The sequence below is a fragment of the Oncorhynchus kisutch genome, linkage group LG24 (assembly GCF_002021735.2).
Source record: "Oncorhynchus kisutch isolate 150728-3 linkage group LG24, Okis_V2, whole genome shotgun sequence".
NCBI lineage: Eukaryota > Metazoa > Chordata > Actinopteri > Salmoniformes > Salmonidae > Oncorhynchus > Oncorhynchus kisutch.
Genome location: NC_034197.2, coordinates 13,771,863 through 13,795,454, shown reverse-complemented (window position 1 = coordinate 13,795,454; position 23,592 = coordinate 13,771,863). Strand labels below are relative to the sequence as shown.

The 23,592-nt window shown below is 42.6% G+C and overlaps 1 protein-coding gene across 3 annotated transcripts in view; it reads right to left on the bottom strand.

Moving 5' to 3' along the window:
- Window positions 1-23,592, bottom strand: part of rapgef3 (Rap guanine nucleotide exchange factor (GEF) 3) — a 47,892-nt gene that overhangs the window by 11,988 nt on the left and 12,312 nt on the right. For 2 of the 3 annotated variants that reach the window (XM_020459301.2, XM_020459303.2), the window contains exons 3-10: window positions 18,350-18,394; window positions 7,157-7,263; window positions 6,917-7,038; window positions 6,612-6,792; window positions 6,324-6,408; window positions 1,832-1,892; window positions 1,258-1,334; window positions 204-350 (exon numbers count right to left, since the gene is read on the bottom strand). In XM_020459301.2, the coding sequence (XP_020314890.1) occupies window positions 204-350; window positions 1,258-1,334; window positions 1,832-1,892; window positions 6,324-6,408; window positions 6,612-6,792; window positions 6,917-7,038; window positions 7,157-7,263; window positions 18,350-18,394 (825 nt within the window). Of the gene's footprint in view, window positions 1-203; window positions 351-1,257; window positions 1,335-1,831; window positions 1,893-6,323; window positions 6,409-6,611; window positions 6,793-6,916; window positions 7,039-7,156; window positions 7,264-18,349; window positions 18,395-22,286; window positions 22,872-23,592 lie in introns of those variants that run through there. The other variant, XM_020459302.2, reaches the window with a different exon arrangement.

The window sequence follows — 23,592 nt, the reverse complement described above, 5'->3', positions numbered from 1 at the left end:
AACATAGGTTGTAGTATGACCTTTTTTACTGGCTTGGCTTCCCCAGTGATTTTACCCACACGCCCCTATTGATTTGAATAGAGTATGTACTGTACACAAAAGCAGGTTGTGATCAAAGAGAACGTGTATCTACTTTACATACAGTACACACACATCAGTATGAATACGATATGCACCCATCTTCAGTTTGTAACCAAACTTACCTTGAGGATGCGTATGAAGTCCTGTTTGTCGACTCGTAGGAAGTGGCAGTTGTCCTCTCTCAGGATGATGGTGGCTGCTCTGGGAGCATCGTTCACCAGGGCCAGCTGCCCAAAGTCTTCTCCCTCATGTAACGTCGTCACCAGGCCCTGCATCACACACACACACACACACACACACACACACACACACACACACACACACACACACACACACACACACACACACACACACACACACACACACACACACACACACACACACACACACACACACACACACACACACACACACACACACACACACACACACACACACACACACACACAGTACAACTATGTAAGTGTGACCAAAAGGCTCCTTAACAACTTCTACCCCCAAGCCATAAGACTGCTGAACAGTTAATGAAATGGCTACCTGGACAAATGTACATTGACCCCCTCAATGATTTCTTTCTTTATTGTTTTGCACTAACTCTCTTGCACTGGCTCTATGTGCACATGTACTAGACTCTACCCACACACTCACACATACTACATTGACACTCCAACACAGAGACTGCATACGCTCACACGCACAAAACACATGCATGAATATTGACGCCACACACACTCACAAATAGAGACACTTTCACACTTAAAATACCCTGCTGGTACTCTGTTTATTATATATCCTGATTGCCAAGTCACTTTTACCCCACCCACATGTACATACTGTATTACCTGAAGTACCTCGTACCTCTGCACATTGAATCAGTACTGGCACTCCTTGTATACCGCCTCATTACTATTTTTATTGTGTTACTATTTCCAATTATATTTAGAAAATATTTGTCTTACTTTTTAACTCTGCACTGTTGAGAATGGGCTCGTAAGTAAGTATTTCACTGTAAAGTCTACACCTGTTGCATTTGGCACATGTGACCAACAATTTGATTAACTTGATTTGATTAACTGTAAGAGCAGTGTGAATACAATTCAAATTCTCTATATCCAAACTATAGTATGTATCCTAAAGAATTGTACACAATTTAGATAACTGGGCTAAAGACCTTACCTTTCCATGTGTGATGACATTGACAGAGCCCTTCCAGATGATGTACCAGGAAGTGCCTTTGTCTCCCTGACTGAACACTGAGAAACACAAAGAGACCGAGATGTAGGATTCACATCAGTCTCAACAGTCAGCCAGCTCTACCAGACAAGGATGTAGGCACAGTGCTTCACAGGTAAGTCCAATAAAAACTAAAGGCCGGGAGGCAAAGTGCTGATGATTTGTATTTTTTTCCTATGTTCACAAAGGTGCACATGGCATTTTCGGGTTGACATTTCAGTGTTTCAGTCAGCTTTGCCGACAGACAGATTTCTCTGACAATCTAATGGACTGATTGTCCAAGATAAAGATTTTGAAATATTCAAGTGGGTTTCAGTAGGTTTTACATCCGTGGCAGAAATAATTTGTTCTGCTACTGATGGACAGGTTTGTTGTATACTGCACTGAGGGGGAGGATGGTAACAGAGACAGAGTATCTCTAGCACCTGTGGTGGTGATGTGGGCCCGGTGAGGCTCTCTTTCTCTCCCTCGCCCACCAGAGTTTAAAAAAAACATCACAGAGGACTATGACACTCACAGACTGTGCCTGCCTTGGCATGGGACTCAAACATCAGCACTGCTGCCAACTCCTTACGGACCTACAGGAAGAAACAAGGAAAGGGAACGAGACAGGATTAAACAGGGAGAGGTCAGAGGGAGGGTCAGTGTAAAGCCTTAGCGCTACAGGACATACAGTAGGGCTGCTTTCTCCTCTTGGACCCAGATTGAACCTATTCCTGGACTAAAAATCATTTCAAATCACTTTCAAAACTCGATTGAGCATTGCTTTTGCAGACCAGGTTTGACTTCATCTGGGTCTGGGAAAACCGCTCATCGTGTGCAGATTTTCTAGTCCACTGGAGGCTCAATTCCCTTTCTAAGAACTTGCCCCCATATTCAATTCCCTTTCTAAGAACTGGGCCCATATTCAATTCATACTCTAAGAACTGGGCCCATATTCAATTCCCTTTCTAAGAACTGGGCCCATATTAAATTCACTTTCTAAGAACTGGGCCCCAATTTCAATTCACAAAGCATCTCAGAGTAGGAGTACTGATGTAGGATCAGGTCCCCCACATCCACATAATCGCATTCTTTGTGATCTATGATCTAGGCCAGGGGTATTCAACTGGGGGTCCGCGGCGGTACTGCAGGGGTTCAGCAATGTTTAAAAATAAATAAACAAATATATATATAGAGAGAGTAAATATATATATATCAAAAGTTTGGACACACCTACTCATTCCAGGGTTTTTCTTTATTTTGACTATTTTCTATATTGTAGAATAATAGTGAAGACATCAAAACTATGAAATAACACATATGGAATCATGTAACAACCAAAAAAGTGTTAAACAAATCAAAATATATTTTATATTTGAGATTCTTCAAAGTAGCCACCCTTTGCCTTGATGACAAATTTGCACAATCTTGGCGTTCTCTCAACCAGCTTCATGAGGTAGTCACCTGGAATGAATTTCAATTAACAGGTGCGCCTTTGTGGAATTTCTTTCCTTCTTAATGCATTTGAGCCAATCAGCTGTGTTGTGACAAGGTAGGAGTGAAATACAGAAGATAGCCCTATTTGGCAAAAGACCAAGTCCATATTATGGCAAGAACAGCTCAAATAAGCAAAGAGAAAGAACAGTTCATCATTACTTTAAGACATGAAGGTCAGTCAATCTGGAAAATGTCAAAAACTTTCTTCAAGTACATTTGCAAAAACCATCAAGCGCTATGATGAAACTGCCTCTCATGAGGACCACCACAGAAAAAGAAGACCCAGAGTTACCTCTGCTGAAGAGAATAAGTTCATTAGAGTTACCAGCCTCAGAAATTTCAGCCCAAATAGATGCTTCACAGAGTTCAAGTAACAGACACATCTCAAAATCAACTGTTCAGAGGAGACAGGGTGAATCAGGCCTTCATTGTCGAATTGCTGCAAATAAACCACTACATAAGGACACCAATAATAAGAAGAGACTTGCTTGGTCAAGAAACACGAGCAATGGACATTAGACTGGTGGAAATCTGTCCTTTGGTCTGATGAGTCCAAATTTGAGATATTTGGTTTCGAGCACTGTGTCTTTGTGAGATGCAGAGTAGGTGAACGGATGGTCTCCACATGTGTGGTTTCCACCGTGAAGCATGGAGGAGGAGGTGTGATGGTGTGGGGATGCTTTGCTGGTGACACTGTCTGACACTGTTTAGAATTCAAGGCACATGGCTACCACAGCATTCTGAAGCGATACGCCATCCCATCTGGTTTGCGCTCAGTGGGATTATCATTTGTTTTTCAACAGGACAATGACCCAAAACACACATCCAAGCTGTGTAAGGGCTATCTGACCAAGGAGAGTGATGGAGTGCAGCATCAGATGACCTGGCTTCCATAATCCCCCGACCTCAACCCAATTGAGATTGTTTGGGATGAGTTGGACCGCAGAGTGAAGGAAAATCAGCTAACAAGTGCTCAGCATATGTGGGAACTCCTTCAAGATTGTTGGATAAGCCTTCCAGGTGACTACCTCATGAAGCTGATTGAGTGAATGCCAAGTTTGTAAAACTGTCATCAAGGCAACGGGTGGCTACTTTGAAGAATATTTGTAACACTTTTTTGGTTACTACATGATCCCTTATGTGCTATTTCATAGTTTTGATGTTTTCACTATTATTCTACAATGTAGAAAATGGTTAAAAATTAAGAAAAACACTTGAATGAGTAGGTGTGTCCAAACGTTTGAATGGTACTCTATATACAGTGCCTTGCGAAAGTATTCGGCCCCCTTGAACTTTGCGACCTTTTGCCACATTTCAGGCTTCAAACATAAAGATATAAAACTGTATTTTTTTGTGAAGAATCAACAACAAGTGGGACACAATCATGAAGTGGAACGACAATTATTGGATATTTCAAACTTTTTTAACAAATCAAAAACTGAAAAATTGGGCGTGCAAAATTATTCAGCCCCTTTACTTTCAGTGCAGCAAACTCTCTCCAGATGTTCAGTGAGGATCTCTGAATGATCCAATGTTGACCTAAATGACTAATGATGATAAATACAATCCACCTGTGTGTAATCAAGTCTCCGTATAAATGCACCTGCACTGTGATAGTCTCAGAGGTCCGTTAAAAGCGCAGAGAGCATCATGAAGAACAAGGAACACACCAGGCAGGTCCGAGATACTGTTGTGAAGAAGGTTAAAGCCGGATTTGGATACGAAAAGATTTCCCAAGCTTTAAACATCCCAAGGAGCACTGTGCAAGCGATAATATTGAAATGGAAGGAGTATCAGACCACTGCAAATCTACCAAGACCTGGCCGTCCCTCTAAACTTTCAGCTCATACAAGGAGAAGACTGATCAGAGATGCAGCCAAGAGGCCCATGATCACTCTGGATGAACTGCAGAGATCTACAGCTGAGGTGGGAGACTCTGTCCATAGGACAACAATCAGTCGTATATTGCACAAATCTGGCCTTCATGGAAGAGTGGCAAGAAGAAAGCCATTTCTTAAAGATATCCATAAAAAGTGTTGTTTAAAGTTTGCCACAAGCCACCTGGGAGACACACCAAACATGTGGAAGAAGGTGCTCTGGTCAGATGAAACCAAAATTGAACTTATTGGCAACAATGCAAAACGTTATGTTTGGCGTAAAAGCAACACAGCTCATCACCCTGAACACACCATCCCCACTGTCAAACATGGTGGTGGCAGCATCATGGTTTGGGCCTGCTTTTCTTCAGCAGGGACAGGGAAGATGGTTAAAATTGATGGGAAGATGGATGGAGCCAAATACAGGACCATTTTGGAAGAAAACCTGATGGAGTCTGCAAAAGACCTGAGACTGGGACGGAGATTTGTCTTCCAACAAGACAATGATCCAAAACATAAAGAAAAATCTACAATGGAATGGTTCAAAAATAAACATATCCAGGTGTTAGAATGGCCAAGTCAAAGTCCAGACCTGAATCCAATCGAGAATCTGTGGAAAGAACTGAAAACTGCTGTTCACAAATGCTCTCCATCCAACCTCACTGAGCTCGAGCTGTTTTGCAAGGAGGAATGGGGAAAAAATTCAGTCTCTCGATGTGAAAAACTGATGGAGACATACCCCAAGCGACTTACAGCTGTAATCGCAGCAAAAGGTGGCGCTACAAAGTATTAACTTAAGGGGGCTGAATAATTTTGCACGCCCAATTTTTCAGTTTTTGATTTGTTAAAAAAGTTTGAAATATCCAATAAATGTCGTTCCACTTCATGATTGTGTCCCACTTGTTGTTGATTCTTCACAAAAAAATACAGTTTTATATCTTTATGTTTGAAGCCTGAAATGTGGCAAAAGGTCACAAAGTTCAAGGTGGCCGAATACTTTCGGAAGGCACTGTATATATAAAAGTGATACAAAAATTAAGATTATTATGAATATCCCTAGCAACGACAGAATAAACACATTTTGAATTACATACTTACAGTAGAAAAAGTAGAATATCTTATTTCAAATTATGACAACTTTAGTTTTTAAATCCTAATACTGAGCAAATTACACTCTTAAGAGTCAATTACACTCATAGGTTTTGAAAAAGCCCCCACCAATAGGCTACCAGTGCGGCAAGTGCTGCTGGCCCCTCGTAAGTTTTCTTGACTATATATCCTTGCCATTATCATTCACCTGAATGTTTTAGCTAACATATGATGGGGGTCCCTGGGTTGCCGGTTTGCCTGGGAGGGGGTCCCTGGGCAAGAAAAGGTTGAAGACCGCTGATCTCGGCAAAACTGGTGCTTTATTAGTAGTCCTACTCTGAGACTGTGAATGTGGGCCATGGACCGGTGTAGCACGGTTTCTACAGAACATCTTCTGACTAGACTCAGGCTGTACGTGTCCTCAATAGCACCACATTCACTGTAGAGCTCACTACTTTTGGACAGCTCACTACTTTTGGACAGAGCCATATGGTAATGCAATACATAGGGAATAGGGTTCCACTTGGGACGCGGCCAAAGACAGGACAGGAAGCTGAGACTCACTGAGGTGGAGAGGTGAGCAGCAGCCTTGACATGAAGCAGCTCCTCATAGATCACCTCCATGTCCTCCGCACTACGCTGGCTGGGGCTGCAGAGAGGACGGGATACGCGCAGGTTACAATAGGGTCAGAGGTTAGGCCTTAGAATAGGATGATTGATATATGATACGATAGGAGAGCAGATATAATACAATAGAAGTTTATTGTCCATCTGAGGATGGAAATGTCCCTTTGACTTGGAAGAGTAAAACAACCTTGATACAAACACACAACATAATAAAATGGAACTCACCATTTACGTAAAATCATGGTCAAAAGAGCATCTGGACCAATCTGCAGTAATAACGACAAACCCTCCTGCAGCTCATTGTCTAATTGGTCCTTCTCATTGGTCATGTGGTTCAGTCCGAACTCCAAATCCAGGAAGCGGTAAAATTGAGTGTCTTTGTCATGGAAGTTTAACTCCTGCTTCACTACATTGTGATAGGAGACATTGACTTTGGTTACACTCACAGCAGGGAGTGGTTGATTCTTGTCAAATGATCATATTTGACAATACATGATGATAATACATTCACTCTGATTAAAGTCTCTTACCATGAACAATGATTCCTTCATCCACCAGGACTTGCCACATGCCAACTGCCTGGCTCCTTGATTGGAAGCATTCGTTTAGCTTCATCAGCCAATCAACAAGCTCTTTCCCCGAACAACATTGTCTGTAAGGGAAAGAGTGAGATTTCTACAAGGAAACGATCTAGCATTTTCATTTCAGAAAGACAAACAGGCAAAGTAATAGTAGAATTTGCAATCATTGACAGGAGCAAGGCCCCATACCTGTAGGTCTTCAGGTGATGCTTTCTGTCTCTGATCAGGCCAGGGCTACGCTCTATCAAGGCACTGTACACCACCCTGGCTGCCTTCAGAATTCGATCCGACAGAAACTACAAGGTGTGCGAGAAAGAGAGAGAGAGGGAGAGAAATACTGGGTCAAATACATGACACAGTCAAATGTAGGCTATGTGCAAATCAAAATGTAATTGAACAATGGACCTCTTCCTCTGCGTATCATATGCACACAACCAACATGCCTTTACTTCTGTGTCATTTCCATGATGTCATAAAGACATGAGGTCATATGAATGAAGCGGGAAATGTGAAGTGTCACACAGAAGGTCTTGTGACAACAGACAGTGACAACAGTGACCCACTGTGTAGACATGCAAGGAGCTAGAATGACAAGTGAAAAGCAAGTGGCAGTGGCAGAAAGCATATATTCTGTGAGAAGCATTACAGGAACCATGTGTGTTGTCACATACGTCACTGGTGTGAGTGGAGTGTTTGGCTTTGCAGGGTGTTAGAGTCCCTAATTGTGCGCGTGTGGGAGGAGAGCTGGTGAGAATGTGTTCTGGAGAGAGTTACTGCACTGCTAAACTCTCCCACACCACACACATAACTGTCTCCTCGTCAGAGAGTGAGTGGATGCCACTTGGCTACGTTGACAACTTTGCCATTCTGAGAGTTTTCACTTTGCCTCCTCTCAGATTCTCTAAGTAGTATAATTTCTAATACACCTCCCAGTCATTTTCTTTTCATTCCCTGCCCCCTCCTATCTCGCTCCTCTCTGCCATGCTCTACCACCCAAACAGAATGTGAGAAGAAGAAAAAAACGAGTGTAAAATTTGTATCAACCACTGATGCAGACTAAAGCTTATGTAACTCACAGCACATTGGGTCTGCTGCTGTGCAGCCTATTTCCTACCATTTCCTGTTTATACGCAACCTCCATGACAAAACCAATATTACAAATGGCTAAATATCAACATTTACTGGTTTGTTAATGAACTAGAATGTCTTCATTTCACTCCCTTCCACTCAATATGTTCTTGGTCCTAGTCTTGTGATTCCACGAGTGACTCACACAGTTGATTGTTTGTTATTGGGCTTCCTTCAGGGCTCTGTTTGTCCAAGGTGGTGGTCTTGAGATTCAGATTGAACTTAACAAAGACCATTTCCTTTAGCTTTTGTCTCCACTTGGTGTGGTGTTGTGGTGGACGGTGATTTCCTAGCCTCCTCTCCCAAACACCTGGCCCCTAGCCAGGCCTCAGCCCATAGCCTGCTCTGGCTGGTGTTGTGGTGGATGGGGCAGCCTGTGAGGCCCTCTCCCCTCTCTTTCCTGTCACCAAAGCCAGGCTCCTAGCCTGCCCTGGCCAATGGCTCTGGCTCCAAGCCACTCGGGATGAAATGATTGGCTCCTGACCCGTGACTGATCTGCCGACTCCGGCCTCGTCAAAGACAACACAACCTGACAGAACCTGGGGTTCTCATCCATTTTTCAGAACCATGTACAAAAGAATGGGGAAACCTGCATGCTACTTTAAAGTTCAAAGAGACACACCTGCTGTGTGAGAAGTTAACTGAGGGGTCCCCCAAGCTCCCCATCCCCCAAGCCCCCCTCTTCATACCTCTGTTTTCCCACAGGCTGTCCTGCTCCCAGACCTAGTGTCTACAGACTGTATGCATCATTCTGAACCTTTCATCCTCTCCACTGACTGCAGACTGTTCCCAGGGGACTCCAGACCGGTCCCAGGGGACTGCAGACTGGCTCTACTGGCTGTGCTGGCTGGAGGTCACCACTATTCCCATGTGCCCTGACTGTTCCCGTGGGACCACTAGCTACCACCATGTTCTCAGCCTGGTCATCTCTGACCTCTGACACTGAGATAATAAACTCCAAATGCATAAATCCCCCCTTCATCATTGCAAACAAGCTGGCATTTCTACTGTGACTGTGTTCAGCTTGCAATCTTAAACACATTTTCTTATAACAACAGACCAAAACAGAATGTTTCATACAGCACATCCTGGGTACAGCACCCCACCTACTAAGTAGCTAAACACACAGGACATAATCACTCATCATCAATATGTTCGGTTCTGTATATACTGGAAGAACAAAAGCTCTAAATCTCTGTGAACTCTGTGATGAACAACTTGAGAACATGTAGATCTACTAAGCATGTACTCTAGGGCAATGGTTTTCAACGGGTGTGCCTTGAGAAGCTGTCCAGGTGTGCTGCAAACCTTTCCCCAATCTTGATTCTTTTTTTTGAACACACTTATAAATGTGACCTGTGGAATGCACATTCAATTTTGACTTGGGAGCACCACTGCCACACAGATAAATACATTGTTTATCTTGTATCCTGATGCCTAGTCACCTTACCCTAAAACATATCTACCTCTATCACTCCAGAATCACTGCACATTGTAAATATGGTATTGGAACTGACCCTGTATAGAGCTTCTTAGTTATCTTGTTTTTATATCTTGTGTGTTTTTCTTCTACCTTGTGTTATTTTTAGTACTACATTGACATTGATTACTGCTTTGTTGGGTTTAGCGCTGGCAAGAATGGCATTTCACTGTACTTGTGCATTTGACATTGAAACTTGAATAGCTCATGGTCACATCTGTATCTACAAATCCAGTTTGCTCAGACATGTTGTTGCATTTTTATCAGTTGAGGGGCGCACATCATGAGCAAAGTCCTTTCGCACTGGACACAGACGTCAGTTCAACGTCTGGTTTTGATTTACATTTGGTTGAGCTGTCATCTACTGTGAATTCAACGTGAAGTCAACAAAACCTTTCACCATGTCATTCGGTTTAGGTTCAAAGTTAGGTGAAAAAAAGACGGAATGCGTTACGTTGATACTTTTTGGCAAATCCATTTAGTTTTCTATGTTGATTCATCACCGGTGCCAAGCTTCCTGCCCTCCAGGACCTCTATACCAGGCGGTGTCAGAGGAAGGCCCTAAAAATGGTCAAAGACCCCAGCCACCCTAGTCATAGACGGTTCTCTCTGCTACCGCACGGCAAGTGATACCGGAGTGCCAAGTCTAGGTCCAAGAGGCTTCTAAACAGCTTCTACCTCCAAGCCATGAGACCCCTGAACATCTAATCAAATGGCTACCCAGACTATTTGCATTGTCCCCCCCCCCCTTTACGCTCCTGCTACTCTCTGTTATTATCTATGCATAGTCACTTTAATAACTCTATCTACATACATATTACCTCAATTACCTCGACTAGCCGGTGCCCCGCACACTGACTCTGTACCGGTATCCCCTGTATATAGCCTGGTTATTGTTATTTTATTATTATTTGTTACTTTTATTTAATTATTTTAGGTATTTTTCTTTAAACTGCATTGTTTTGATTCAGGGCTTGTAAGTAAGCATTTCACTGTTGTCACGCCCTGACCTTAGAGATCCTTTTCATGTCTCTATTTTGGTTTGGTCAGGGCGTGAGTTGGGGAGGGCATTCTATGTTTTGTGTTTCTATGATTTTCTATTTCTATGTTTTGGCCGGGTATGGTTCTCAATCAGGGACAGCTGTCTATCATTGTCTCTGATTGGGAACCATACTTAGGTACACTTTTTCCCACCTGTGTTTGTGGGAAGTTAACTTTGCTTGATGGCACATAGCCTTAAGCTTCACAGTTTGTTTTGTATTGTTTATTGTTTTGTCGGCATCATTTAGAATAAAAGAGAAAATGTACGCTCACCACTCTGCGCCTTGGTCCAGTTCTTTTAACGGCCGTGACAACTGTAAGGTCTCCACCTGTTGTATTCAGCGCATGTGACAAACACAATTTGATTTGAGCCAATCTCATCGCAATGATTTATTGGGTTGAAATAATGTGGAAACAACGTTGATGCAAAAAGTTTTTGCCCAGTGGGTTGTATCAATTTACTTCGCCTGTGAGAACAGTTAGCACAGGCACATATGATTAAAGGCGCCACATGGTCAATCTGCATTGGCAAGGTCAGGGCATTCATTCTTCTTACACTTCGCCTAGCAGCACAGAGCTGCTGTCAAGGAAGTAAGTTTGTGTTTATTCCGGACCTCCCGCCCTCACCTACCGTCACCCATTAATGTCAATGAGGGAGCAATATGGAGCGATGCACAGCGATGCAGAGCTCAGTTATATTTAAAAAATGGTCGAGAGCTCAATTGGGCCTCTGCGTGCCTCCAGAGTCTCCGCAATATGCGTCACATTCCGTCCACATTTTCATAGGAAGAATAAATAGGCTTTTATAGATTTAGAGATAGCCTCTGCCATATCAACAAACACAGCATGTATGGCTTTGTGTCGGTGGTTGCACCTTTACAATGCAGAAACCCACAAGTCTCTAGTTCAAACAGTTAAACACCAAAGACCTATTTTTACAAAAAAATTGCACGGATTCGTGGGACGCTCTTACAGAGGTACACACAAATGAATCACCACGAGTAAGGAACTATGAAAATAGTTTAAATAAACTGTATTTCATCTTTAAAAAACGTTTGTCACAGAAAATAGAGAATTTTGCAGTTGGGATCAAATGAGATGGGGGTCATTACCACTAAATAAATTAACAGGGACATTTTTGGTGGGGTGCTAAAAATGGATCCCGTAAAGGTGTGCCGTAGTTCAAAAAAAGGTAAGGACGCACTGATCTTAGGGACTATAGCCCATGTGTTAGTAGTATAGGCAGGAGGAACTCCCTGATTGTTCCCGACCCCTATGCATCAGGTTGCAGAGTAAACCGTTTTCCCTCAGGTGTGCCAGTGCTGGTGAATGGCATACTGTATGTACTGTAGAAGTGGCCCTTTCTCTCTCACACTGCTCTCTCTGACGTTTCAGGTCCGGAACAGGCTGAGTATGTGCTTTAGATAAACACTAATGACACACTTTCTTATGGAGACCAAGTCAAAGTCTGCCTTTGAAAGTTATGTCTGTGTTTGAATAGTGTAGTATCACAAAAGGAACATGGGCCTGTTAAAATGTTTTTTTATATTTGTGGGTGGGTTGGTTTGTGTCTGATAATGGCTAATGTGGTCTGTGGTTATGGCCTTTCCACCCACACTTTTTTCCCCCTTCTTATAACAACACTTACAGTGGGGAGAACAAGTATTTGATACACTGCTGATTTTGCAGGTTTTTCCTACTTACAAAGCATGCAGAGGTCTGTCATTTTTTATCATAGGTACACTTCAACTGTGAGAGACGGAATCCCGCCCTCACCTACGGAAAACAAAAATCCAGAAAATCACATTGTATGATTTTTAAGTAATTAATTTGCATTTTATTGCATGACATAAGTATTTGATACATCAGAAAAACAGAACTTAATATTTGGTACAGAAACCTTTGTTTGCAATTACAGAGATCATATGTTTCCTGTAGTTCTTGACCAGGTTTGCACACACTGCAGCAGGGATTTTGGCCCACTACTCCATATAGACCTTCTCCACATCCTTCAGGTTTCGGGGCTGTCGCTGGGCAATACGGACTTTCAGCTCCCTCCAATTATTTTCTATTGGGTTCAGGTCTGGAGACTGGCTAGGCCACTCCAGGACCTTGAGATGCTTCTTACGGAGCCGCTCCTTAGTTGCCCTGGCTGTGTGTTTCGGGTCGTTGTCATGCTGGAAGACCCAGCCACAACTCATATTCAATGCTCTTATTGAGGGAAGGAGGTTGTTGGCCAAGATCTCGCGATACATGGCCCCATCCATCCTCCCCTCAATACGGTGCAGTCGTCCTGTCCCCTTTGCAGAAAAGCATCCCCAAAGAATGATGTTTCCACCTCCATGCTTCACGGTTGGGATGGTGTTCTTGGGTTTGTACTTATCCTTCTTCTTCCTCCAAACACGGCGATTGGAGTTTAGACCAAAAAGCTATATTTTTGTCTCATCAGACGACATGACCTTCTCCCATTCCTCCTCTGGATCATCCAGATGGTCATTGGCAACTTCAGACGGTTCTGGACATGCGTTGGCTTGAGCAGGGGGGACCTTGCGTGCGCTGCAGGATTTGAATCCATGACGGCGTAGTGTGTTACTAATGGTTTTCTTTGAGACTGTGGTCCCAGCTCTCTTGAGGTCATTGACCAGGTCCTGCCGTGTAGTTCTGGGCTGATCCCTCACCTTCCTCATGATCATTGATGCCCCACGAGGTGAGATCTTGCATGGAGCCCCAGACCGAGGGTGATTGACTGTCACTTGAACTTCTTCCATTTTCTAATAATTGCGCCAACAGTTGTTGCCTTCTCACCAAGCTGCTTGCCTATTGTCCTGTGGCCCATCCCAGCCTTGTGCAGGTCTACAATTTTCTCCCTGATGTCCTTACACAGCTTTCTGGTCTTGGCCATTGTGGAGAGGTTGGAGTCTGTTTGATTGAGTGTGTGGACAGGTGTCTTTTATACAGGTAACGAGTTCAAACAGGTGCAGTTAATACAGGTAATGAGTGGAGAACAGGAGCGCTTCTTAAAGAAAAACTAACAGGTCTGTGAGAGCCGGAATTCTTACTGGTTGGTAAGTGATCAAATACTTATGTCATGCAATAAAATGCCAATTAATTACTTTAAAATATACAATGTGATTTTCTGGATTTTTGTTTTAGATTCTGTCTCTCACAGTTGAAGTGTACCTATGATAAAAATTACAGACCTCTACATGCTTTGTAAGTGGGAAAACCTTCAAAATCGGCAGTGTATCAAATACTTCTTCTCCCCACTGTAAATAAAGTCATTTTGTTACCTTCATTCTCTGGCTCAGTGACAGTAACTGTTTCAATAACTGAATGTGGTGTGTGGGCTTACTATATTTGTGCCCATAGTCTGTGTTAAATAGTGTCAAATTTCTACTAGTGTTCTGAAGTTTCCTCTGTGGGCGAGTCTACAGTCTCCCTCTGTGCTGTGACCTTGGTGGGCTTTGTTCTCTCCTCTGTTCTCTCTGGAACATGACTGTACCTGGAGGGAGGGATGGAGCACCACGCCGGTGGGCAGAGGAGCTGTAGGAACTGCATCTCACATCCCACTCTCTATACAGATAAGACCACTTCAGACCTTCTGAGGGGTTATTGTTTCCAACAAGTACACTTCTTCCCCCATTTCAGAAATACCAAGCTACAGCACTGGATTTTTTTTCTTCCTTTATTCAAAACAGGAAGTGCCAATTTAGGTAAAAAGGCCTTGATGAGAAGTTTTTTTTTTATACCTGTGTGAATATATACGTAGCACCAAATCCCAAATCACAATAACCATCTTGATCATCATTAGATAACTAACAGAACAATCTCAAATCTCTAAACCAGGAGTCTCAAACTAATTTTCCCAGCTCGCAAAATTCAGTCTTCAAAGAGGTCCGGAGGGCCCAACTTAAAATGAATTACAGTAGGAAAGTATTCAGACCACTTGACTTAAAAAATTTTTTTTACAGCCTTATTCTAAAATGGATTAAATAGTTTTTGTTCCCTCATCAATCTACACACAACAACCCATAATGACAAAGCAAAAACAAGTTTTTTGAAATATTAGCTAATCTTTTTTTTATTTTTTACCTGAAATATCACATTTACATAAGTATTCAGACCCTTTAGTCAGTAATTTGTTGAAGAACCTGCAGTGATTATAGCCTCTAGTCTTCTTGGATATGACGCTACAAGCTTGGCACACCTGTATGTGGGGAGCTTCTCCCATTCTTCTCTGCAGATCCTCTCAAGCTCTGTCAGGTTGGATGGGGAGTGTCGCTGCACAGCTATTTTCAAATTAAATCAAATCAAATTCTATTGGTCACATACACATATTTAGCAGATGTTATTGCAGATGTAGCGAAATGCATGTGTTCCTAGCCCCAACAGTGCAGTAATATCTACCAATTCACAACAATACACACAAATAGAAAGTAAAACGATGGAATTAAGAAATATATAAACATTAGAACGAGGAATGTCAGAGTGGCATTGACTAAAATACAGTATAATAGAATACAGTATATACATATGAAATGAGTAAAGCCGTATGTAAACATTATTAAAGTGACTAGTGTTTCGTTATTAAAGTGACCAGTGATTCCAAGTCTATGTATATGGCAGCAGCCTCTAAGGTACACGGTTGAGTAACCGGGTGGTAGCCGGCTAGTGATGGCTATTTAACAGTCTGATGGCCTTTAACAGTCAGGTCTCTCCAGAGATGTTCGATCGGGTTCAAGTCCGGGTTCTGGCTGGGCCATTCAAGGACATCCAGAGACTTGTCCCGAAGCCACTCCTGCGTTGACTTGGTTGTGTGCTTAGTGTCGTTGTCCTGTTGGAAGGGGAACCTTCGCCCCATTCTGAGGTCCTGAGCGCTCTGGAACAGGTTTTCATCAAGGATCTCTCTGTACTTTGCTCCTTTCATCTTTCTCTCGATCCTGACTAGTCTCCCAGTCCTTGCTGCTGAAAAACATCCCCACAGCATGATGCTGCCATCACCATGCATCACCGTAGGGATGGTGCCAGGTTTCCTCCAAAAGTGATACTTGGCATTCAGGCCAAAGAGTTCAATGTTGGTTTCACCAGACCAAAGAATCCTGTTTCTCATGGTCTGGGAGTCCTTTAGGTGCCTTTTGGCGAACTCCAAGCAGGCTGTCATGTACCTTTTACTGAGGAGTGGCTTCCATCTGGCCACTCTACCATAAAGGCCTGATTGGTAAAGTGCTGCAGAGATGGTTGTCATTCTGGAAGGTTCTCCATCTCCACAGTGAAACTCTAGCGCTCTGTCAGAGTGACCCTCGAGTTCTTGGTCACCTCCCTGACCAAGGCCATTCTCCCCCAATTGCTTAGTTTGGCCAGGTGGCCAGCTCTAGGAAGAGTCTTGGTGGTTGCAAACTTCTTCCATTTAAGAATGATGAAGGCCACTTTGTTCTTGGGGACCTTCAACGCTGCAGAAATGTTTTGGTACCCTTCCCCAGATCTGTACCTCGACACAATCCTGTCTCGGAGCCTTACAGACAATTCCTTTGACCTGATGGCTTGGTTTTTGCTCTGACATGCACTGTCAACTGTGGGACATTATATAGACAGGTGTGTGCCTTTCCAAATCATGTCCAATCAATTGAATTTACCACAGGTGGACTCCAATCAAATTGTAGAAACATCTCAAGGATGATCAATGGGAACAGGATGCACCGGAGCTCAATTTCGAGTCTCATAGCAAAGGATCTGAATACTAATGTACGTAAATAAGGTATTTCATGTTTTGTCTTTTTCATTTGCAAACATTTCTAAAAACTTGTTCTTGCTTTGTCATTGTGTGTAGATTGATGGGAGGGGGGGGGGGTTATTGAATTCATTTTAGAATAGGCTGTAACATAACAAAATGTGGAAAAAGTCAAGCGGTCTGAATACTACTGCACTGTATATTTCCTTGCCATGAAAATGTTTAACCTCTAGCCATCACTTTCTGAATTTTCAATGCTCCCTGACTGTCTATCTTAAGTTTTGATTACTGTTAGCAAGCTGGACAGAGTAAAGAGACTATAACATTCGGTCAATTATAATTTCTACAGTTTCTATTTGGTTTTAGTCATTTCAATGTCAATTGACAATCGTCCTCCCCCTTCCAAAAAATGTCAAACTAAAAAACTATTTTTTTACTCAAACCACCCTTGTGTCAGATTGAATCGGCTCGCAGGCCTTGAGTTTGACACATGCTCCAAAGACATAACAAACAAGAACAACAACTACCAAACAAAGCACCAACAAAGCAAACCTCCCTGTAGCCTCGCTACTGTTCTCCCATTAGCTATAAGACCTGCATCCTCTCTCCCCTTTCCAAAATACACACAGCACTCACACAGAAAAAGCCCTTGGGAAGTTAGGAACATTCCAAGACTGACTGGATATTTATTAAAGATACTCCCTATATGTTCAGTGCAGAAAAAAAACATAGACATGAACTCAACTTTAATGTTGTATAGGCCTATTTATTGGCATTGATCTTTTACTGTGTTTTCATTCTTCCTGGAGTAGAAGAGAACACTGTTCCACTGTTTTTATTCCTGGAGATTCTGGATGCATCAAAGTGAGACCGGCTGTGTGTGTGTGTGTGTGTGTGTGTGTGTGTGTGTGTGTGTGTGTGTGTGTGTGTGTGTGTGTGTGTGTGTGTGTGTATGTATTCAGACGTGTGAGCGTGTGTGTGCCTGCCTGACTGCGTCTATGTATATTGGGTAAAATAATACCAGTCAGGAGCCAGGTTTGTCTTTCCATTTCAACACCGTTATCAGGCTGATTTCTCCTGCGAGGGGGCTATTGAAGGAGCAGTTAGATAAAGGAGAGAGAGGGTTGGGTCTGCTCTGGTCAGGCAGGGCGGGTAGTGAGGGCCTGAAGGCGGGGGGGGGGGATCGTGGAGTGTCCTTTAGACTCCTTGTGACTGCAGTGCTCGCCTGGATTGGAATGTGTTCTTAAAGCCTCCACTGCTCAAGCAGTGATATTAGGAACTCAAAAAGAACAGGTTCAGCAGTTACAGAAGATGCCAACGCTGCAACAACAAAGGCTGGCGCAGTGGCTAAAAGGGCCCAGGAGAAACAATTCGCTACAGCCTGAAGGCCGGGCCAATGTCCGATGTCAACAATGGTTGACATTTAATTGAGATGACTAAAATCGTTGAGGAATGTCATTATGCTCATACATTGGATCATCGTATTGAGGCAACGTGTATGTTGAAGGTCTTGCGAGTCTTAGAATTTCACATGGCACACTATAGAAAATGTGGGGCATTATATGATGTAATATGACGTAAGTGAATAACACTAAATGTTTAACCCCAAGGACCTACAGCTTTAAGAGGTGAACTACTATTTATTGTACTTGAGCTTCCAGTCACCATTTCTACTATGCTGATGTGGTGTTTCTATGGTGTAACAGATGATTTGAGGGTGAGGTCAAAATGTCCGACATAAATAATGTTCCTACATGTGAACTCGATGACCTTGTTGGTTCTCTTCTCATGAAGATTGTGATTCATCAAAGATTAATCAGAAGCCAGAGCAGTTTGATTAAGGTCTAAGACTAGCTGTAGGGATGTGAAGTACTACTGCACTGTGTGTTTGTGTGTGTCGGGGTTGGGATCAATTAGAATTGAAGGCAGTCAATGTGCCTTCAATTCAAACTGAGCCCAACCCTGGTGTGTGTGTGGCACTGTCCCTGATTGGCATACTACGTACCTGCTTCATGGTGTCCTGTGTGTCAAGGGCCTCTGGCAGTGGGGTCTAGGGGAAAGTGGGAGAGAAAGAAACATAACCTACTATTACATCATTTAATTATTCCATCATAGAGGTTCACGTCCAGTCCAGAAAGGCTATAATATCAAGGCATTGCTGAATAATAAGGCCTATAATATATTATGGCTTCCACTCATAGGCATTCCAACAGAACTGGTTAAACTGGTTGTTCTCAGAAACCATTGGGTGGGACCAGAAAGATAGGTTGAATGTGAAATATTCTAATGTCTAATGAGATACATACTGTTGTGTTCAGTTTGTTTTCAGTGAGTGTTTTCTATATGTCTACTGGTTCAGGCAATATATGTCCTAAACCCGATGATATATGGGCAAACCCTCCTCTCAACTCATCAACACTATGCTGTAGCCTAATTCCCACTTCCTCTTTCGTTGTTCTATAACTCTTCTTTTATGATCCACTGACAGCCTCTCTAAATGTGTTCTCAAGCCAGCTGCTAAGTTGCGTGACATGGATGGACTCCGCTGGCTGAGGTGTCATTCTCTCCTCTATCTTTCCAGGTCTTGTTAACTCATGATTGGCTACTGCCTTACCTTGAGGGCCACTCAAGAAAATGGATTATATAAGACACAGGCCTCACGTTTTCACTGTGTCGTGGTGTGGGATCGCCAGCTCAAATGATAAAAAATAGAAATATGGAACCTGACGAGTTATTGTCATCTCGTCTCTCTTTGTGTGGGAGCGCTATTGATGGCCTTGTGCTGGGCTTGGGTATCAAATGAGGCTAAAAAAAGAAAATGGTTTGAACACATCATTTTTCCCTCAGCTCCATTTGCAGTCAAGAAAATTAATAATACAGTATTCTTCTTCTATCCCCTTTTCTTATTTTTGTACTAGATTGCTTTTCTTCTCTTAAGTCGGGTGTTCAATGGCTCCTAGCGTGGAGACCTCTCCACCCTTCCTTTCTGTTGACAGAGTAAACTGTGCTGGTCGGTCCTACTGCCAACACTGTCACATGCTCCCAACCAGAGGTACTGCACATTGCCCTTTTCAGCTGTTAGCCAACTCTATAAAATAGACTTAAGTCTCTCTCATGTGTTCTGTCGCTTCTGCTCTCTCTCTCTGCCATGCTGAGAGCAGCAAAACCATGCTTGTAGAGGCGTCACTTCTTGCCTGGTGTAGCACCGCACAGACACACCTGTAGGCTATGGTGACTTAGTTTTTTTGTTCCCTTGGAGAAGCCCTTGCATCTTAGAAAACAACTCAAGGAAACAAAGTTGAAGGCCTGGCAGCAGTATGGGGCATTCAGTGGGAAATACCAGATGCCATGTCCCATCCCTCTTATCAAGAAGTGCCCTTCTTGCTATGTACAGTGCCTTGCGAAAGTATTCGGCCCCCTTGAACTTTGCGAAATTTCAGTCTCTCGATGTGCAAAACTGATAGAGACATACCCCAAGCGACTTACAGCTGTAATCGCAGCAAAAGGTGGCGCTACAAAGTATTAACTTAAGGGGGCTGAATAATTTTGCATGGCCAATTTTTCAGTTTTTGATTTGTTAAAAAAGTTTGAAATATCCAATAAATGTCGTTCCACTTCATGATTGTGTCCCACTTGTTGTTGATTCTTCACAAAAAACTACAGTTTTATATCTTTATGTTAAAAGCCTGAAATGTGGCAAAAGGTCGCAAAGTTCAAGGGGGCCGAATACTTTCGCAAGACACTGTATCTCTTATTATGAGGACCTCTACCAATGTGAGTCATTTTGTCCTGTTTATCTCCAGGAGTCATCACCACCACCCCAGCACTGGTATGCATTGCAATAAGCATGGACATTGGGTTACAGACCTTATTTGCATCTATTCATTCTAGAAAAATGATTCTGTCTGCATTTGCTACTAGTGGTGGTATCAGACCACGCGTGCCATGTGTGTCTTAATTAACTAGAGTTAGCTGGCGCCCAGTGTGAAGCCAGTTTAATTGGGTCTAATGTTGTTGCATGGCGCCTCTGCATTCCAGACACATCATCAAACAGACACAAAGATGAGGTGGAGCCGCAGATGCTTTAGGAATAATGATGTTTGCCTTATCATCTAAGGCATGAAGCACTGCACCATGGTTCAAATAAGGCCAACTGAACTCAATCTCCAGTCTAAGTCTATTATTTAACATTTCCATATCCTACTGTATTATCAATGTAATAAGTGTATTTACGAATATCAAACGAAAAACAGGGCTTTTAATATTTTGCAATGCGCCCACAGCTATTGACATGAATAAGATCAAGCATTGATCTATTTATCTATTAGAGGTGTTGTAGTTGTTGTTGAACCTCTAGGGACTAGGTCAAGGTGGATTTAAGGACATTAAGCAGACGGGCTAGACTAAAACATCATCACCATAGGGTGTCCTAATGAATCACCTATAGGCTACTTGAGGAAGAACAATATACACATAAACAAATAAACAAACTCACTATGCATATGATATTTAGAAGCTTTCCTAAACCATCTTAATTTTTTGGTTCTCAGCCAATCCAGTTGTTACTCGTGAACACAAGATCAGGCTATTAAGTAATATTTCCATTGACGTCCTACCTACAGTAATATGTTACGGCTACTCCATAGACATTGCCAAATATATGTTTTTATTTTTTATTTTATTATGGACTGTCCACTGACAGGCGACACCTTTGCTTGTTAAGCTGTTATTGATCATATATAAGACCTATGCCTTTTTATAGTCAGGTCATCACAGATTCAGCTAATCACAACGTCTGTAGGTTATTAACTCTAGATTTGTATAATCCTGAGCAATTCAATAACAAAGTCAAAAGCCAAATGTAGATCTTTCACGAGGAGCACTATTCGGAATCTTCCTGTGGCTGGGAGAAAATAGACATTCTTGTCTACCATGTAAACCGAATGGGGGGGGATCAAGGTGAACAATAAACAATGCACTATAAATAACAAGAGTAATAAAAAAAAAGGTAAACTGTCTGGGTCTCCATTAGCTTCCTCTCCTCTGCCCCCCCCCACACACACACACACACACTTCTTCCATCACCACATTGTCTGACTCCCCAGCCCCATTCACTCTCCACCTCTGCAGTGAAACACCACCCACACATCTCACCACGCAGACACTAATGCAGTGGCACAATCACATACGATGACGTAAACTTCTATGCTGAAGTGTTGCAGTGTTTTCAAGTGTGACCTGTCTTCCCTCCTCTTGTAGTGCCTATAGTAACTGATTGGTGAAGTGTGCAGTGTGTGCGAAAGGCAGAGAGACAGAGCATGACGGTGACATGCGTGCAGCCACAAGGCAGACTTTCTGTAGAGAATGTTCTACCTCCCACCACATTATTTTTTGATCAAGTACTGTGGTGCTTCATTTCTACCTGGAACGTGAGTCTCACTCTCAAAACACGTCCACGTGATGGGCTATATCATTTATTGAAGGCCTATTTTTGCTGCGAAAACACTGTCTCAAACTGCCATGGATGTGACTATTTTGAGAATATTTTCAGCCAAGGTCATACTTTACTTTCTGAAGAAAAAAAGTTGTTTTTATGAAGAATTATATCATGACCCGTGAACACTCATTACCATCATTATCATCATCATCATTAATCATCATCACTATCGTCAGATCATCATCAAACCGTCTCAAAGCTAAACAATAAGCACAAGGCAAGGACAAAAAAGGAATGATGTTACAGATAATGATGAGGATAAGTAGCCTAGTGATGATGATTATCATCATTACAAGATGAGTATACTATTAGCCTGTGCAACCGTAGGTTTTGTAGGCCGTCATTGTAAATAAGAATTTGTTCTTAACTGACTTGCCTAGTTAAATAGAGGTTAAATAAAATAAAAAATAAAGGTATGCTATTATAGGCATGAATAATCACATACCCAACTGATGCCTCGAATGGTCGATGTTTCCACAGAATAATGATCCGGGAAAATTCGATAATTGTAACTCCGGAACAGATGCATATTTTTTCAAGTCAAACAAAACAACTTTCACGGTTACGCATGTCGAAGACGGGAGCACCAAGCATGTCTGTCTACCCGTTACAAAGACCGGACCCACATTACAACAACATAGCATACCGACAGTGGACATTGCACGACCAGCTGAATCGCCACATGTTGCTCTTGTGTCACTAAAGCCAAGTTTCCAACCTGACTGTTAGGCTACTGTGCCTACATCAAAACTCAACCCGGCTGTCACTGCCACCTCGCACGACGTTGCTGGCTGCTGCCTCTGCTCGACCGAGACTCCAACCCACTTTCAATCAGCCTCAGCTCTATCTCAGCACAGGCGCATGATTGTAGCTTTGCGTAAGCACACTTGCTCTCAAATGAGTCCCCGCTGCTTGCCAAGTGATTTCGGAGTCATTAAAATCGGCGGCCTTTTTCAGAAGTATCTGATTCTCTTGTTCACTGCAGCAAATTGCCTGTTTCTTGTTCGTGTTCCCAACATTCAGTTGCGATGACACTTTTGGGAGTCATTCCAATGGCTGTTCTAAACTTTTTGTATATCCTACTTCTGTAGGCCTATCCCACGGGACAACAACTATGTAGTTGAATCAACGCTGTCTGTTTCCAAGTCATTTCAATCAAAACAATGTGATGACATGACATTGAATTAACGCCGAAAACTTTGTGGGATTTGCAAAAATGCATATATTTAACGGAATTTCGTCTTTTTTCCACCCAACTTTTAACCAAAATCCAATTACAGGAAGAACATTTGCGTTGATTTCACATTGAATTCACGTTAGTTGACAACCAAATGTACGTTGAACTGACATATGTGCCCAGTTGGATGTGTCACAAATATATATATTTTTCTAACATTTTGTAGGGCAGGCCTATCTGATTCCAAAACACACCACAAGATGTTGAATCGGAGCTCCAACAGCCCCAGCACTCTGTATTTCGCCTGAGTTTGGTAGAAGAGATTGAGTCAACGATAAGTATATCAAATATAAGTGTTCATAATGTTCCAGGCCAGTACTGTGGGCAGGCTACAAAATGATCCTGTCCAGATAGCAGCACCTGTACATCAGGAGTTACTGGTGCAAAAACACTTTTGATTAGGGGTAGAGGTACACACTAAAAACAAATGGTTCTATATAGTGCCAAATAAGGGTTATTTGGCTTGCTACCATAGCGGAACCCTTTTTAGTGCTGTGTGCAACCTTTTTTTAAG